This window comes from Echinops telfairi, unplaced genomic scaffold (genome assembly GCF_000313985.2).
Source record: "Echinops telfairi isolate 266 unplaced genomic scaffold, ASM31398v2 ScPeMD7_443;HRSCAF=831, whole genome shotgun sequence".
Classification (NCBI taxonomy): domain Eukaryota; kingdom Metazoa; phylum Chordata; class Mammalia; order Afrosoricida; family Tenrecidae; genus Echinops; species Echinops telfairi.
Window position 1 is genome coordinate 593817 of NW_022104341.1, and position 19281 is coordinate 613097.

The 19281-nt window shown below is 41.3% G+C and overlaps 1 protein-coding gene and 1 pseudogene across 1 annotated transcript in view; one reads left to right on the top strand and one right to left on the bottom strand.

The window, feature by feature from the left end:
- TRIM33 (tripartite motif containing 33) overlaps positions 1 to 19281 on the top strand; it is a 133253-nt gene that overhangs the window by 6103 nt on the left and 107869 nt on the right. Inside the window, exon 4 of the mRNA XM_004699512.2 lies at positions 1 to 198. Coding sequence (XP_004699569.1) covers positions 1 to 198 — 198 coding nt within the window. The remainder of the gene's footprint in view (positions 199 to 19281) is intronic.
- LOC115870137 lies at positions 16154 to 18986 on the bottom strand (annotated as a pseudogene).

Sequence of the window (19281 nt, forward strand, 5' to 3'; positions counted from 1 at the left end):
CGGCCGGGCCGCCGCCTGCACCGCCAGCCTCCCTCCTGGACACCTGCGCCGTGTGTCAGCAGAGCTTGCAGAGCCGGCGTGAGGCGGAGCCCAAGCTGCTGCCCTGTCTCCACTCCTTCTGCCTGCGCTGCCTGCCCGAGCCCGAGCGCCAGCTCAACGTGCCCATCCCGGGGGTCAGCAACGGCGACATCCAGCAAGGTGAGCGGGAGGCCTGCCCCACGTCTGGGCCGCAGGAGATTTGCGGAGCCGAGGAGGATCTGGGGACGGAGGTGCTCGGGTCCCGGGCTGCTCGGATCGGCACAACCCGGAGGGGTCCGAAGGGTGAAAGACTCGACCTTCGGGAAGGTTTGCAGAGGGGCTGGACCGCGAGAGATGCGGGGAGAGTGCAGGGAGGGGTGCCGGCTGTGAGAGACGGGGGAGGGGACCCCGGCCGCGAGCGAGGTTTGTGATGTGTGGACACGGGCCGGGAAGGCGTGGACTCCGCTGGCGCTGCTTCGGATCCGATCTATGAGCGTAGAGGTCTCGCGAAACAGCTTGCGAGAGAAGCGTTTTGGGTGGTAGGGTCCCCGGAGGGACGAGAGGACTAGAATTAAATAGAGGAGAAGGAAGGGCACATAGGAGAGCTTGGGTCCAAGAGAGGGTATTCTCTTCGAAAGTAATTTTGAGATGACATTGGCAAGGAGGACTGCCTGCCGAATAGGGTTACTGAGAGAATGAAATGAAGTAAAATGGGTAAGATGAGTACTTAACTAAAGAAATGACAGCTAGTTTGTTATTAGTAGGAACTAATTTGTAAGTGGGCATGGGAATGGAGCCGTGAGGAAGGAGCCTGGAAGTTTGAGAGGGAAAAATCCAAAGGTTTGGGAGTGAAGGAGAAATGAGCTTTGAAAGCAATGGGAGTTCGGGGGGAGCTGAGCGTGAATTTCTGTCAGTACATTATTGAGCTTCTAGTGTTTCAGGCGTAGTGCTAGGATTGAAATATAGATTGGAGGTGGAGCTCATTCCTAGTCTAATAGGGGGAGCAGATTTTGTGACTTGCTGTTTGTGGCGGTGGTTGAGGTACTGGTAAGGTGGGCAGCTTCAAGAGAAAACCCCTGTGTAGGTTTTTTGAAAGGTTAGAAGGTGTGTTCAAGGTATGTGTCCATATTCCTGTATGTGTCCATATTCCTGGAGCTAAAGGCTGTGTCAAGTGACTGGTAGAAATTAGATTGGATTGATGGGCTGCTGCTAGATCGGTTGTGAATTTGAGTCAAAAATTCCTGCCCTGTGGAAAGGCTTCTTATTGTAATTCTCCATGAGGTTCTGGATTAACACATATACTGAATCAGAAACTACATTTTATAACAAGATCCCCAGATGATTCTTATAGAGCCCCAGGTGATGATTACATATACATGAAATTCATTTGGGGATATTGCTAAAATGAAGTTTCAGATTCAGTATATCTTAAGTAGAAATGCAAATTTTCAACAGTTGTAGAACCAAAACGAACTGGTTTGAAGTCCTGGGCTAACCAGAATATTTCTGATGTGAAAACTATAAATATTGTGCCAGTGAGTTAAGTAGACAATAAAGGAACACTTGATGACAACTCATAACAACTGCTTGTATTAAAAAGTAGACCTTCTCCTTGGGGTTTTCTTGGTTGCAAATTTTTATTTATTTTTTTTACTAAGTTGAAGTTTATTTTATATGCAGTTTGTAAATTAAGTAACATATCAGCTGTTGTGTGGTGTCTGGTCAGTTTGAACGCCTTATAGAACAGGATGTAGTTGTCCATAGTATTTCTTACAGGGAATTTTACTGGCTTTTCGTATTAATGATATTCCTTCATATGTTCTGCATTCTTCTGGATCACCTTTCTCTGGAATGGGCATATGTGTGGTTGGCCAGGTAGCTGTCTTACAATTTACCTGGAGTAGACCAGTGAGTACTTCCAACATTGTATCAATTTGTTGAAACTTCTCAATTGGGAGTCAGTTCTAGAGCCTTGTTTTCCCAATACCTTTAGTGCAACTGAATTTATTCCAACAGTACTATTGGTTCTTCATCGTATGCTACCTTCTGATATAGTTGAACCTATTAATATTAATAGTGACTCTATGTATTCCTTTCATCTTTCAATGCTCCTTGCCTCATTCAATAACTTGTACATAGAATCCTTCAGTACAGCTACTCAAAGCTTGAATTTTTTTTCCTTCAGTTTTCAACTTTACCTTTTGGTTTTCTGATTTGTAGTCCTTTGGACATTACATAACACATTGTCTCCAACTGCCCTTTTAAATTTTCTGTTCAGTTCTTTTACTTTATTTCTTTCATTTGATGTAGGTACCTTTATACAACGAAGAGTAAGTTTTTGGAGTCTTCTATGAGTTGGCATAGGCTTGATGGTAATGAGTTTGGGCTTTCATTTTCTGTTACTGTTTTGGTCTTTTCTTTCTTGAGTCCACTTAATGGCAGTGAGTTTGGTAGAGTTTTGAGTTTAACTTCCTTAGTATATGATGCCCTTTCATAATCTGTGATTAGTGTTCAGTGTGCTTGATCTTTTTTTTAACTTTTGTTGTGGTTTGGGTGAAAGTTTACAAAGCAAATTAGTTTCCTATTTAACATGTTTTGTGATATTGGTTGTAATCTCCTTAATACAACAGTGCTCTTCCCCCTTCCTGAACCCTGGGTTCCCCAGTTTCATTTGTCTATGTTTTCTACTCCTTCCTGCAATTAGAATATTTTTTGGGGGGGGTGGGAGGGGTGGGAAAATGATGCCTTTTTGCTGTAATCCCTCTGAGAACATTACCTGGGACTATGTCCGTGATGCCAATGTGTGGGTTCCAATGACTAAGCTTTCAATTAGTAAGTTAGTTGAGAGCAAACCATTTATGCCAATCAGGGACCTGTAGACACTAAATCACTCACTCACTGCTGTCAATCGATTCCAAATCAATATTGAGCCCACAGGACAGAGTAGAACTGCCCCTGTGGGTTTCCAAGACCATAGAAAGTCTCATCTTTCTTTCTTGAGACAATAAATAGATTGACACAATTTAGGGTGGGCTTTATTGCTGATTTATGGGAAAAGTTAGGAGAATCCTGACTGTAATCTAAGGGAGAAACCAGCATTTGGAATGGATAGTAAAGGGTTGAAATTAGCCTGTAAAGAAACAAACACACAATTAAAAACCCAAGCCTAGTGCTACTGAGTTGATTCCCTACTCATAGCATGTAAAAGAAGTATTTTGGAGACTAGAGATAAATATGGACTATTCTTTAGTTTGAAGGTTTACTATGCTGTTTCTTACTTATGACTTGGATAGATTATTTTATCTTAGCTCCAGTTTTCTCCTTTGTAAAACTGGAAGAAAAGCATCTGTCTTATAGGATTATTGAGAATGAAATGAGTTGAAATGTGTAAAGTGACTGGTATCTGGTGCCTTTAAATTCAGATTTTGATCCTAGCAACTGTGTAGGATAGAGTAGAACAGTGTTACAGGCCTTCAAGGCTATATACTCTTAAAAAAAAAAAAAAGTATTTTTACTGGGATATCCTTGACATATACAATTGAATCCTATAATGACTGCACTCTATAGAAGCAGAATGCCACATCATTCTGCCCCCAAGTTGCTGGTGGGGTTTGAACCACTGACCTTTTGTTTAGTAGTCCTAGTACTTAACCACTGTGCCACCAGAGTTCTCCTTTAAGTGATTAGTTCATAGCAGTCAGTGAAGTGACAGCTAGTTTATTATTGTTAGCACATTGTAAGTGGCCATAGGAATGGAGGTAGAAGAGCATTGGCATTGCTATGAGGGAGACAAGTCTTGGATGATAAAGGGTTTTCGTTTGGTGGGGGGAAGTGCTATTAAAAGGAGCCCTTGTGGTTTAGTCTTCATGTGTTGAGCTGCTAACCCCAAGGACTACCAGCTGCTCCTCAGGAGATGAGGCTCTCTACTCCCATGCAGAGTTGCCAATCTTGGAAACTCAGGGGAAACTCAACAGTTCTACCCTGCCTATCTGGTTGTTATGAGTCAGTATTGACTTGAAGGCAGTGAGTTTTGTTTTGAGCTTTTTGAGTGCTATTAATGTAAATAAGGAGCCCTGGTGGCATAGTGGTTATGCTTTGGGCTGCGGTCCCCAAGGAGGTAGGTGATTTCTGCCAGTGGGAGAAAGTCTGAGCTTTCTACTTCTGTAAAGAGTTACAGTCTTGGAAATTCACTGGGGCAGTTCTACCCTGTTCTATAGGATCGCTATGAGTCAACATCAGCTTTATGGCAGTGAGTTTGTGTTTTATGTTTGTTTTTATTAATGTAATTAAGGAATTCTGGCACAAAAGTAAGAGTGTGTGTGTTGAGGGGGTAGGGGCTGGTGGGTAGTACATTTTTATTTGGGATGTTTGAGTTTGAAGTATTTTTGGGATCATATGGGTTGACATCAGATTAAGATTAGGAGGAGAGATAATAGGTGTATGAAGGATAACTGCTCATGGCTCCAGTCTAATAAGACACCTGGGACTCAGTATTCCTGTGAGAACCTGGATTAGGTGAGAAGCTTGTGGAAACAATTTGAAAATGGAGTTTGGTTGATACAGTGGAGGTTATGATTGTAGTTAGGTGCCATTGAGTTGCGTTCGATCCATAGTGACCTTATAGGGCAGGGTGAGCTTCCAAGACAGATTGTTTGATCATCTGAAGCCTATGGTGTATTAAATATTCTCTAACACCATCATAATTCAAAGGCATCAATTCTTTGTTCCTTGTTCATTGTCTAGCTTTCATGTGCATCTGAGAGGATTGAAAATACCCAGGCTTGAGTCAGACACACCTTAGTCCTCAAAGTGACATCTTTGCTTTTTGAATTTTTGTTGTTAGGTGCCATTGAGGCAGTTGTGACTCATAGCAACCCTGTTACAGCAGAAACACTGCCCAGGTCTGTTTGTTCCTAGGCTTTAGCCCCTTGTTGCAGCCACTGTGTCAGTCCATATCCTTGAGGGCCTTCCTTTTTTTTTTTAATGCCCCTTTACCAAACATGATGCCCTTTCTTCTCCAGGGACTGGTGTCCCTTGATAATCTTAGGTAATGTTGTTTTCTAACTAACAACTGTAACAAGCTTGGTCTCGAAGCCACCGTGTTTTTAGGCTAGGAATCAAGAAACTGGAAAAGAATCTGTCAGTGTCAACATCTATATAAAGGAGTGTCAAAAGTTTGTGGAAAAATGGAATCAAAAGATAATGGAATTATCTGAACTTTCTGAAAGCCAGAACCCCCCCCCCCGCCTCTTGTCTACTCATAGGTGGATGGCTTTAAAGAAACAACAAAACACCCAAACTCTCTGCCATCTCATTGATGCTGACTCATACTGGCCCTCTAGGGCAAAAGAGGATTGCTCCAGTGAGTTTCCAAGACTAACGCTTTATTGGAGTAGAAAGGCCCTGCCTTTCTCTAGTGGAGTGGCTGGTGGTTTTGAACTACTGCCCTTGCAGTTAGCAGCCCAACACGTAACTACGACACCACCAGGGCTTTAAAGAACAGAACTTGATTCTTTCACAGTTTATGGGACTCCAAGTGTGAATTTAGGGTTGCAGCTCCAGGGAGACTTTTTCCCAGTTGGCTCTAGGGCAGTGTCCTACTTGTCAGTCTTTCCAGGCTCTAGGAGTTTCACTGTGCCAAAGACCTGGGTCTGATTGCTCTTCTGGTTCTTCTTTCTAGTAAGTCCCTTTCTCTCTGCTGCCTTCTCTCCTTTTAACTCTATTGTAAGGTAAAAGGTATTGCAGACCACAACCCAGGGAAATTCTCCCTACATCAGATCGGAGTGTGACAAGATTAAGATGTTGCATATCACCCTTGATTGGTTTATCACATCACATCAGATCATATCATGTGGGGTGGTGGTGGTGGTGGTGGTGGTGGTGGTGGTGTCATTATTATGTAACTGACAAACCACTGAGAATCATGGTCCAGCCAAGTTTGACACATACTTAGGAGACGGGGGCAACACACAATTCAATCCAAATAAATACCTTTTAGTTTGCAGTTTTAAAAAGTTAGCTTGCTATATTGGAAAGAACACTACGTTTACAGTTCGGGTCACAGTTTTGCCACTTAAATAATTTTCACTTTAGAGGAAGTTCATAATGTGTGTATCTCTTAGTTTATCTCTAAAATATAACAAATCATCCTTCATTTAATCTCAATTCAAATAAAACATGAAAATGCTTTACCAATTTTAGGTATTAGTGATCAGCCTGTGATTTAGTTTCTGGTTAGGAGAACCATGACTGGTAGTTTAATTGATCATCTTTCATAAATAGTTCTGTACTGATAAAACCAAACCCTAGCTTGTGGCTGTCAAATGAAGTTGATTATAACTCATGTTTGACACCATGGGGTTTTCTTGATTGTGATGTTCATGGAAGCAGATCACCAGGACTTGCTTTTCTGCTGCCGCTGCTGCATGAATTCTGAACAAGTAACTGTTAACACCACCCACCCCAGAGACCTTGTTCTGCAGCAGTAGGGAGTATGGAACTCTTCCACCTCACTAGCTTTTTTTTTTTTCTTCCCTTTCCCTGCTCCTCTAACACACTAGCGATTTCCTTTAGTCTCTATGTTCCTAAACTTATTTGGCCTATTTTATCTTCCCTTTTCAGGAAAAAGGGGTGGGTGGATGGGTGGGATATTGTGCCCTCCTGACAAAAATACTTTTGTATTGTAGCTCCAAACCAGGATAAAATGTAGATATCTGCTTTTGCAGCCTCCCCTGGATTGTTCCAGGCCCCCCAACCCCCACCCCGCCAGGGTCTTTATTGCCCACTTTGGAAAACACTGGTTCTCAAAGTGTGGCTCCTGCATGAGCAGCATCAGCTCTGCAAGGGGCTGTTAGGAATGCAGATTCTTGAGCCTCTGACAAGGCCTCTGCGTGATTCTCCTGCACACTTTGAGAGTCAGTGTTTGTGAGTGAAGGCCTTTTTTGTGGATTGAGTTGTGTGTGTGTCCCTGTCCCTCCCAAATATGTATTGTAAATCATGACCTCTATACCTGTGGTTAACATCACATTTGGGGAATGGATTATTTTTGTAATGTTAATAAGACAGGATTCATAAATCATTTTCTTTTGAGATGAGATTAATTAAGCTAGCAATGAGAGGTAAAGGTGGAAGAAGATAGATGCCAGACCACATGGAGATCACCGTGGAGCTACAGAATAGACGTTGAAGATACAAAAAACCCTTCCTGCAAAGCCACCAGAGAGAAATTTTTCCCCTTTGACTGATCCTCTGACTTCAGACTTTTAGCTTCCTAAACTGTGAGAAAATAAGTTTCTGTTTCTTGCAGTCACCCACTTGTATTTCTGTTATTGTAGCAATAGACACTAAGACAACCTGAGTTCAAATGTCCCCTCCTCAGAATGGTTTTCTTTTCCTATCATACATCTAAAATCTAAAATGTTTACTTGCCTTGTTTCCACTGGACTAGACTAAGCTAGAGTGAGTGATTAGTAAGTAGATTGTGAATAAGACCCAACAAAATCGGTTCTTCAACTGCTTATTTGGGAGCTTCTTCAGTGATGATTCAGTTGGTTTTGGGTTTGACCCAAGTATCTGCATTTTTAACAAGTCCTTCAGGTGACAAGATGCAGGTGATGCTTACCACACTTTGAGAAACAAGGATTGGAATATTTTGAAGAGAAAGACTGATTTACTGTTGGCATATTTGAAAAACATCGTTAAATCTAAACAGCGACCCCTTAAAAGTGCTATTGTGATTTTTTTTGTGGGGGCGCCCTTGAATGGGAATACTATTTCAGCTACCATCAAAACAGCTATTTACTATAAGTAGTAGATATGTATAAATGTATAATGTGTCATTGTATTTATGCAGCTGAACAAACCCTGAAATGAACTATTGAAGGAGAGGCTGTGTGTAGCGGGGCATACCTGGGACAGCATGGTACAGTGGGAGAACTGAATTGGGAGTAAATTGCATCGGTTCTGCAATTATGGGACAATGAGTTCCCTTATGTGGCTTTTTGCCCTTGATTTTTTGGGGAAAAAAAACTAAGGGAATTTCCCATAAGTAATGGATGACCCCTAAGGATTACCTTATCTTGGTAATTGGCAAGAAGTGCCTCCTTGGTAATTAATAAGCCTCCCTCTGTCCTAAGGTGTCCTCACCTTGTAATAGCAAGGGGGGAGGGTCCCATTGTAATTAATGATGAGGGCCTCGCCCTGTGGCTTGAGGTTAGCTATAAAAGCCTTGGACCCCAGAGCAAAGCTGCCTAGATTGAGAGGAGAACCAGCAGTGTCGGTGTAGGTAGAGCTTGTTTAGAACTGCCCTTTTGATGAAGGGGAGGATCCTTGATCAGTGGTTCTCAACCTATGGGTCGTGACCCCTTTGGGGGGGTTGAACAACCCTTTCACAGGGATCATCCGATTCCTAACAGTAACAAAATTACAGTGATGGTAGCAACGAGAATAATTTTATGGATGGGGGTAACCACAACATACTGTATTAAAGGGTCACGGCATTAGGAAGGTTAAGAACCACTGTTTTAGATCTTATTGTGTGCTTCCCCCTGGCTTTCTCGTTTGTGAGCTCCATTTATCCTTCTTCCATTATAACTTGCTATTCCTGAAGTTGTATTCTTTACCCTATTCAGCGGTCTAACTGCAAATATGTCTTATCTGTGAGATCAGCCAGATTTTGCAGTGCAATTTTTGAACCCAGTAGGGAAACTGGGCAGGAGCTGCTGGAGAAGTGGGAAAGTGAGGAGATACTTAACCTCCACCGCGTAGGAACCAGCTTTGTGAAGCTTTTGTCTGGCTGTGGATTCGCCATGCAACCTTGGGCAAGGGACCTAAGCAGGCTTTTCAGGTGTTCTGTAACACGAAGGAGTTGAGTTCATTTTTGGTAAAATTCTGTGAGCTTATCTGCTAAATGGTTCCATCTGCACAATCATAAAGTTTGTGGGGATGTGTGTGATGGAAATATCCACAAAGGGGGGGGGGTGTTGAGTATTTCTTAATTTTCAGTTTGTTGTGAAAAATCTCAGGTGGCTGCAGTCCTCTGGTGAGAAGACCTCTGGATGTAGTGTGAGGAACATCTGGATTCCCATAGCATTGTGAGCCACCCTGGGTGGGCCTCCAGGTGCATAGACCGGGGAGCCATTTCAGTCTCTGTCTGTGGCTCATCTCTTTGGGGGCTTTCCATACCCTACTACATCTAATGTCTTCTTTGACAGGAACAAGCTAGAGTTTTTAAAATGAAAACATGGTTTCACATCACAACCAGTTACATAGTAAGGTGTGTCAAAGAAGACGGAAACGCTTTTTAACAACTTTGTGGCATTGCTTTTGGTTGTAGGCCAGAGTAAAACTGCCCCATAGGGTTTCCAAGACTGTAATAATTACAGAAGCCGACTGCCAAATCTTTCCCTTAGAATAACTATAGATATATTACTTCACATATCTACCACCTGCAAGTTAAGGTTATAAGTTATATTTACCTTAGATTGTGAGAATTCAGTATGCAAAATGTTTGTACCTGGTACGCAGTGAGCCTTCTAACAACTAATAATGTACAGCACTCCTGATAAGTCCAAATTTCCCCAAATACCTATTAAAACTTTTTGGTGTAAATGTAATATTTTAAGTCATCTATTTTATATTGGTAACTGTACACAAAAATTTTAGTTAAGAAAATCTAATTGCGTATTTATTTATATACCTCTCATGGGACCCAATGTGAGAATACCTTAATGCATGAATTCTCAAGTGTGAGCTACAGGACTCCAGTGAAGGGGGGCCGTTGCCTCTGAGAATTTCAAGGGTTCACAGAACTCTTTTCATAATAACATGGATTCATTATTTGCTTTGTTTGCAGTGCTGACATATTAATGGTGCAAATAGTAGGTAAAACTGCTGGTAACTTAGCATCAAGACGATGATGTTCACGCCATGGAATTGACTGATTTATAGTGACTTAGTATGGCAGAGTGGAACTGCCCCACAGTAATCCAAGGCATTACTCCTTGCATGAGCAGATCGCCAAATCTTTCTGCTGTGGCAATGCTGGGGGTAGGTTTGAACCACCAACCTTTTGGTTTGGTGGCCACATGCTTACCATTGCTCCATAATTCCATAGAAATCAAGGTAATGGGCTTAAACTGCGCTAAAAATGCATTCTTAGAGTCATACACAGATAAAAAGCAAACAAAATCCTACTCTAGTTTCACTTTCCAAGGAGCCCCAGTGGCATAATATTTATGTAGGCTCTTAGCTGGTGGTTCGATTCTACTGGTTGTTTCGTGGGAGAAAGTTGTGGCAATCCAATCTACTTCTGTAAAGGTTATAGCCGAGGAAAACTATGGGAAAATTCTACTTGGTCCTATAGAGTTGTTATGAGTTGGAATACAGTAAGTTTTACTTCCTGCCTTTGATGAAACTGTTCAAAGTTATTTTATGAAATCTTGATTCTTAAATCTTGTGTGTGATGAAATAAGGTAATTTAAAAAATAATGTATTTGTTATTGAGACTATAGGCAGCAAACAGCACACCAATTCAAGTTTCTACACGTATACTTCAGTGACACACCATTTTGAATTGTACAACCTATCTCACTGCTCTTTTTGAGTTGCCCCTTCCTCAGTAACATAAGTTAACTGCCCTTATAGAACCCCTGGTGGCAAAGTGGTCACGCATTGGGCTCTCAAGGTCCATAGTTCACAACCACCAGCGAAAGATTGGGCTTTCTACCCCTGTAAAGAGTTACAGTCTCAGAAAATCACTAGGACAGTTCTATCTTGCCCTATAGGGTCACTGTTAGTCCGCATTGACTTGATGGCAGTGAATTTTTAAAAAAGTTCCTAGGGTAATTAGTTGTCAGCAGAAAAAACTTTTTCCTGATTTTGAACCCTTTGAACTGAGAGTGGAACCTTTAAACTGGCTACATGATGATCTTTTTTTCTCTTTTTCTTAAAGTTTTATTGCCACAGAATCCACATATCGTACAATTGAATAGTTCAATCATATTGAAGTTGTGCAATCATTACCACAATCAACTGAAGATCTTGTTTTAATTACTTTTCACAGGCTTGGGCTCCAGTGTCTTCATTCTCTGACTTCCTCATTTGTACATCTTGAGAAAGGAGTCACCGAGGGGGAAAAATCATCTAAGCTCTTGGATTATTTTTTTAAGCTCTTGGATTTTAAGAGTTGCCTTTATTCGATTCTACCGTTCCATCCATAGGGTAGCTTGACACCAGATATGCCGTTGTGAGAGTTAAAAATCTTTGAATTTATGTTACCAATATTAATGTTGCTAATCCTAGTTCAGTTTTATGCTCTTGTAGCATTCCAGTTTTTTACATTAATATTTTACTGTGTTTAAGGTGAAAGTTTACACAGCAAGTTAGATTCCCATTTAATAATCTCTTCACAAATTATTAAGTCATTCTGGTTATATTTTTCAAAATGTGACCTCATTCTCATGAATTCTGTTCTGGTTGTACCGTTTGTAGTGCAAGTGGTCTCTGAATTGCAAATTTACAGACAACGCCTACTTGCTCTTTAATGTAGTGCTTTGAACCGCGTCTTCCGTGGCTGATGAAGTGAAACAGGAACAGAACAAAATTTTACCAGGTGGGCAATTGGTCATGGTAACCAAAAAGGGGGCTTCTGAGGTGAGCCCTGAGATGGGAGACTTGGGAGAGCCCTTTAGGCACAGCCTGCCGCACAAGATTGGATGATCGTAGTGTCGGGATTGTGGAGAGCCACGCAGTCACAATGCTGCCGTCTGCCTCCATCTTTAGCTGGGGCGCCACCATTTTTGAAACCCCGATTTAATATTCCGTAAATTTCTCACGCTTTGAAACATGGCAACAAAAATTCTTAACTGACATTTTCACTTGATGAGCTTTGAACTTTGAACCATGAGAAAGTTTTCAACTGTTTCTGGCACTAAAATAAGGCTAAATAATTAGGAACCTGTGCACTTGGCCTGACTGACCCACAGATCCTTACAGTCACAGGACTGGATCTTGCTCATCACTTGGGAAGAGGAGGCTACTTTTACTAGTTTCCCTGCCCTTCTCCCACCTTTAGTATACCTTTAGACCATTTTGCCTCATAAACTCAAACTCACTGCCATCTTAACTATTTCAACTCATAGTGACCCCATAGGACAGGATAGAACTGCTTGGTTTTCAAGACCAACTCTTTACGGAGAGTAGAAAGCTTCTTGTTTCTGCCATGAGCAGCCGGTGGTTTTGAACTGCCGACCTTGCAGTTAGCAGCCTAACCATGTATCCTACCAGGGCTCGTTACCGATAATCTTTATTGTATGAGCCAAAGTGTTATTTAGCTACTAGGTGTCCTTAAGGGAAAATTTTGGTTTAAGAGCTAAAAGAGTAGCACAGAGTGATAGTCTCAGGGAGTCCATTAGTCTCAATTGGCCTTGTAAGTCTTCACTTCTTAAGAACTTGATTTCTGGTGCACATTTCCCCCCTTCCCCCAGTTCTACCATGACCCATCAGTAGGGGTCCTGATCAGAACATTCATATTGGTGGCTGTTCCTGAAGATCCTCCCCCTGCCCCAAATCTGTAGGTTGTCCTTTTCCTCTCTTGATGGGCATAAGTATTAATTTTTAGGTGGCCCTACAAATTCAATTTATCTTCTGTTTTTCTTACATTTAATAGTTTATGTTTGATCTGTTTTGTACAAAATATAGGTCCTACAGTTTTGTCCCAGGCATTTTATATTTTTAGTTTCACAGTAGAATTTCATAAAAAACGAAAATGCAGGTACAGTACAGTAAGATTCTGAATGGTTCATTTGTTAGCCATCCAAGGAAACTCCTTTACTAAGGGTGAGGTAATTAGGAGTTTTGGGCAAGAAAACACTGTAGCGCTTAGTTGTGTTTTTTTTTTTTTCTTGTTACATTAAGCAGCTTCAAAGGATTTTGAGAAAATTTCATTGTCTTTAAGTACCATTTTCTACAAATGTTTTAAAGTGCTCCTCCACCCCTTACCATTCACATTGTCTCTTAGAACTCAAAACAAAATTTGAAGATGTTTTGCCCCAAGGTTGGATTTGGTGGACAGAAGTATTAAGAATCAGGCTCTCAGGTAGAGGGAATACTCAGCTTGACAGTGACTCTGCAGTGGATTGGAAGGAAGGAGAATCTCCAGATTTCTACTTCGACCACCATAGATGACTGCTAAAATAAGAATTTTGGCCTATTGCGGCCTGTCAGCTCTTTTGTGTTTTATTAATAGAAGATCCTCTCTGGATTACACAGCTTTATCTTTCAACCACTGGAAAATGACTTGAAAATGAAACCTTACATGATAGATACTTAATAAAAAATAATGCAATTCAAAACGCCTGTCAGTTTTTAAAATCTGTAATTGAGCAGCTTTGTGGCAGGGTTTGGGAGCATTGCACGGTGTTGCTGTGCTCATGAATCTGAAGAGCTGCCATTGAGACTCAGAGAGAGGGCTGCACGTTATCTTCCCTTTCCAAGTAACAATGAAGTTGGCTGCTTTTTGTGGGATATCATCTCTAGGAGTTGCAAAGTATGTAAGAGGAATATGAAATAAATGTAGAGTCCATTGAATCTCACTGAAGTGTTATTAGTCACATATTATTACAGCACACCGTGAGTCGATACTTTATAATAAAGAATAAGTAAATGCTTATTGAAATAATGGTTTTCAAGTAAGGGCTTAGCCCTGGCTGAAGTTCATTGCTTCTGCTTTTAATCAATATTAGTTTGGAGGCGATGATCCCCCTTTCCCACATACATATTACATGAATAAATTTAGACATTATACGTTTGAGTATTATCCAGGCTCTCTAACATGTTAAAAAGCAAGTATGTCACCTTCAGCACTAAGGTGCTTCTGACCCAACCCAGCCTACTTTCAATTGCCTCATAGGCATGAGAAAGCTGGACAAAGTAAGGAAGACCACACAAGGATTGATGCATTTGATTAAGGCTCTAGAGGATATTGAAAGTACTATGGACTGTCAGAACAAAACCCAAATCTGTCTTGGAGGAAGTACAACCAGAATGCAAGGGTGGCGAGGCAATGTCTGGCATTTTTTGAACATGTTATCAGGAGGGACATTTATGGATTGAATTACGTTTCCCAAAATATGTGTTGCAAATCCTAACCTGTGTGCCTGTGATGATAATCTCATTTGGGAATAGGTTGTCTTTGTTACGTTAGTGAGGCAGGCCTAGTGGCAGGGTAGGTCACTAGTTATCATGATCTTGTCAGTCTCTTTTGAGATATAAAAGACATTAAACAAGTGGGCAGAAGACAGAGGCTAAGCCTCATGGTGCTCCCCAAGGAACCAAGAAGCAGAAGCTGAAGACACAAGGACCTATTTCCATAGCAACCAGAGAAATCTGCCCTCTTAGCTCAAAACTCACTGCCATTTAGTTGATTCCGACTGAGAATTTAAAGTACTGTACTCAAAAACTCAGTGTCGCTGCCATAGGGTCAGTGCTGATGCGTGACAACCCCTCATGGGTTTCCAAGACTGTACTGTTTATGGGAGTAGAAGAAGTCCAGTTTTTCTCCTGGAGAGCTGCTGGTGGTTTTGAACTGCTGACCATTCGGATCATAGCCTACTACACCACCAGGGCTCCTCAAATCCCCGTTGTGCCTTTCTCCCTCGGAGTAGCTAGTGGTTTCAAACTGTTGACCTTGCAGTAGGGCTCCTTCCCCTTGAGCTAGCAGTCTTGAATTTAGATGTCTGACCTTCCAAACTGCGAGAAAATAAGTTTGTTAAAACCACCCACTCCTAGAATTCTGTTAAAGCAGCCAATAGAGAGGGTAACAAATGTACAAATGCGCTTTACACAATTGATGTATGTATGGATTGTGATGAGTTGTATGAGCCCCCAATAAAATGATTTAACATAAATAGAAAGTAAGTGTCTAGACAGTAATGATGGCAGCATGTACAAATATGCTTGATACAATTGATGTATGGATTGTTATAAGAGCTGTAAATCCCCCAATAAAATGATCTTTTAGCAAGTTAAAAAAAAAAAGCAGCGATAGATAATCAAGGCATATGTCATGCTTGGTAGAGGGTCAAAGAATAAGAAGCATTGGCACAGTGACTACAGTAGGCTCAAGCATAATAATGATGCACGAGGCTGGTACAGGACCAGGCATTGTTTCGTTCTGTTGTGCATGTGTCATGAGTTAGAAACAAACAACAAACAAAACAAGTTAATCTCATAATTTTAAAAGCTTTCATTTACTCAAGTACTTAGGTAAAAATTTCCCTTCAGAGTGCTTTAATAACTTATTTTGTAATAATTTAATAGGATTAAGCATCTTTAAAAGCATCAGCAGTGTTGTTACTAATTGGAAGACAAAGAAAAGATGTAGGAACTTTGAAATCATAAATTGTATAGTAGGATTTGGTAAGTTTAATTGGAATTCTGCATAAAATGTTAAGTCTCAAAAGAGTTTTACAAAGTTGGTTTTACCTATGACATACATGCCTTTAGAATTTTACTAATTGTGCCCCAAACAGATTATAGTATACTTCAGAAATGTACCTACCTGTTACTCTCCCGTCCTCTAGGAAAGCTCAGTTTTTTACATGTTGAAAAAGGATGATTCTCAACTACTGTGTCATATGATACAGCAGTATGTTGCACAGCTATACTACCACATTTTTGAACAGTGTGTGAAACTCTTTTTGTTTAGCATATTTGTGACTTATGAGATATGTTGATGCCAGTGGATAATTTAAGGTGGCATAAAACACTTGAAATTTGCTCAGATTGTTTGCCCTTGGACAATCTTAGGATAAAGTCCACCTGGTGTTCAAGCCATTTGTTTATAGAGGGATGGTCAAGGTAGTAAACATCTATAGAGAAGCGCCGAGAGAGATGAAAATATTGTTATAGCTTAAGCTTTTATTGAAGAAGATTTTTTAAAAAGCTTAGCTTTGGTTAATTTACATAAAGTGATCACACCTGTGAATTCAGCAACCTGACCTGAATATAGTACTCACACGGGCTCCTTGTGTCATCTTCTAGTTATTATGATTTTGATTCATAACACCGTAATTTGGTTTTGCCTGCTTATAAGTTTTCTTTGGAACTGAACAAATTGTACTCGTTCAAGACTTTTTTACTCAATATTGTGAGAATCCTCCATGATGTTTAAAGTTGTACTTTGAATTAGTCTAAAGGACTGATGTACCATGCGAACCACAGCGCCTGCAACCATGAGACCAGAAGAACTAGATGTTGCCCAGCATAGCTGACAGCTCTGGAAGAGATCCCTGTAGTAAGTCCTGAATAGACCAAAACCAAAAATCATAAAAAAAGACACACTTGCTGGTCTGATACAGGCTAGTGGAGCTCTGAGAACTAACCCTTGTATACCCTTTGGGCCTAGAATTGAACTCCCGCTGCCTCTCAGTTTTCAGTCATACATTAGATAGGCCTGTAAGGACGTACAGCCCAGAAGGCAGGAAGGGTGCGGAGAGAAGGAGAAGTAGAAACTAAACGTGGAGGAAGTGGCAGGACTCTTGTTATATTGTGGGAGTTGCAATCAGTGTCACAAATCAGAACGTGTATACATTGTTGGATGGAAAACCAGTTTCCTCTGTAAACTTTGATCCCAGTCACAAGAAAAAGAAAAAATTCATTTGTTGTTGGAAAGTATGAGTGTGCTAAAATTTATTCAAATGTTAACGCACACTTGATTTGTGTTTCTGCAAAACATGTTCATGAACACGTTTTTACATGTCTCTTGGCAAACACGTACACATTTGTTGGCTGTATACCTGGGAGAGGTAGCACATGAATTTAGCTTTACTAGATTCTGCCATCTGAAACGGTTGTGCCACTTTACATTTCTACCATTTGTGTCTACGAGTTTTTTTTTTTACATAATCGTTACATAAATTAACCCATTTCATACAGGTCAGAGAGGTTTCAGATAGTGGAGCTCATACTGGTCTTTCAATTCCTGCAGTCTTCTGATGGCAGACTTTACTGTGACAGCAGAAGTGGTATTGTAGGTCCAGGACCCACCAGCTAATGTTTTCATGCAGGAACCACAGTGCCAGATGCCCACAGCGCGTCTCTTCATTTTGGTTTTGCCGCAGAGGGAGCACATGACCCATAGCCCTACAGGGGACAACACTGGAGACACAGTGTGGGAATTGTGCCCCATCTGATCCCATCACACTGAGGCAAACACTAAGGGTGTGCAGCAGAACAGCAAGGGGAACAGAGCAACAAAGTCCCCAGGGAATACCAAAAATAGACTTTGGGGCCAGGGCTTGGCGCCCCAACAGACTTGACTGGAAAACACGCCTAAAGGCCAACAAACAGTCCTTGAACTAACTACAACCTTTTCTTTTTTGTTATTGTGGGTTTTTTTGGTCATTGGCTTTTTGTTGTTTTGTTTTCTTTTGTTGCTTGGTTTTGCTCTGTCTTGTTTTTGTGCATGATACTATCTCCATAGGTCTGTCTAAATAAGATAGGGCTGATGAACAATCTGGAGGAGAAAACGGGACCGACAGTTCTTGGGGGACATGGGAGAGGGGGAGGTGGGGGGAAAGGAAGTGGTGTTAATAAACCCAGGGACAAGGGAACAACAAGTGATCCAAATCAGTGGTGAGGAAGGTATAGGAGGCCTGGTAGGGCATGATCAAGGGTAATGTAACCTAGAGGAATTATTGAAACCCAAATGAAGGCCGAGCATGATAGTGGGATAAGACGAAAGTAAAAGGAAATAGAGGAAAGAGGTAGGAGGCAAAGGGCATTTATAGAGGTCTAAATGGGGGCATGTATATATGTAAATATATTTAGATATGAGGATGGGGAAATAGATTTATGTACATATATTTATAGGTTTAGTATTAAGGTAGCAGATGGACATTGGGCCTCCACTCATGTACTCCCTCAATGCAAGAACACTTTGTTCTATTAAACTGGCATTCCATGATGCTCACCTTCCTGACACAATCGCTGAAGACAAAAGCGCGTGCATAAGCAAATGTAGTGAAGAAAGCTGATGGTGCCCGGCTATCAAAAGATATAGCATCTGGGGTCTTAAAAGACTTGAAGGTAAACAAGCAGCCATCTAACTGAGAAGCAACAAAGCCCACATGGAAGAAGCACACCAGCCGGTGTGATCATGATGTGTTGAAGGGATGAGGTATCAGGTATCAAAGAACAAAAAATCATATTGTGAATGAGGTGGAGTGTAGAGTGGGGACCCAAAGCCCATCTGTAGGCAACTGGACATCCCTTTACAGCAGAAGGGTCACGGAGAGGAGACAAGCCAGTCAGGGTGGAATGTAGCAATGATGAAACATACAACTTTCCTCTAGTTCCTAAATGCTCCCCCCCCGCATCTTATGATCCCAATTCTACCTTACAAATCTGGCTAGACCAGAGGATGTACGCTGGTACAGACAGGCACTGGAAACACCGGGAATCCAGGACGGATGGTCCCTTCAGGACCAGTGGTGAGAGTGGCGATACCGGGAGGGTGGAGGGAGGATGGGGTAGAAAGCGGGAAATGATTGAAAGGATCTACATATAACCTCCTCCCTGGGGTACAGACAACAGAAAAATGGGTGAAGGGAGACGTCGGACAGTGTAAGATATGACAAAATAATAATTTATAAATTATCAAGGGTTAATGAGGGAGGGGGAGCAGGGAGGGAGAGGGAAAAATGAGCTGATACGAGGGGCTTACATGGAGAGCAAATGTTTTGAGAATGATGAGGGTAACGAATGTACAAATGTGCTTTACACAATGGATGTGTGTATGGATTATGATAAAAGTTGTATGAGCCCCTAATAAAATGATTAAAAAGAAAAAAGCAAGTGTACTTGGCATATTGGCTGATTTCAATTTTTTTCACCATATTCCTGAGGGAGGCACCCTAACGGGTCCCATATTTGCCCACGATCCTGACCTTCGTGGTGTGTTTGGCCATCTTGCCCCAAACTAGTACCAAGCCAGAGTTGATTACATCAAGCTGTATTATATAATTGCTACCACTATCCATTTCAAAACATTTTCTTCTTGAACTCCTTGATATCAGCTCCCCTTTGACTCCTCCCTCTCCCAACATACTCCCCAGGAAACTTTATTCTTTTTTTTATTAACCCCTCAATAATATCCATTCACATACAATTCTGTTGTTTGTTCCCGTCGTGTGGGGTTATTCAATCATCAATTCTATCAGCTCCCCATTCCCTCCAATTTTTCTTTTAATGTAAATAGAAATG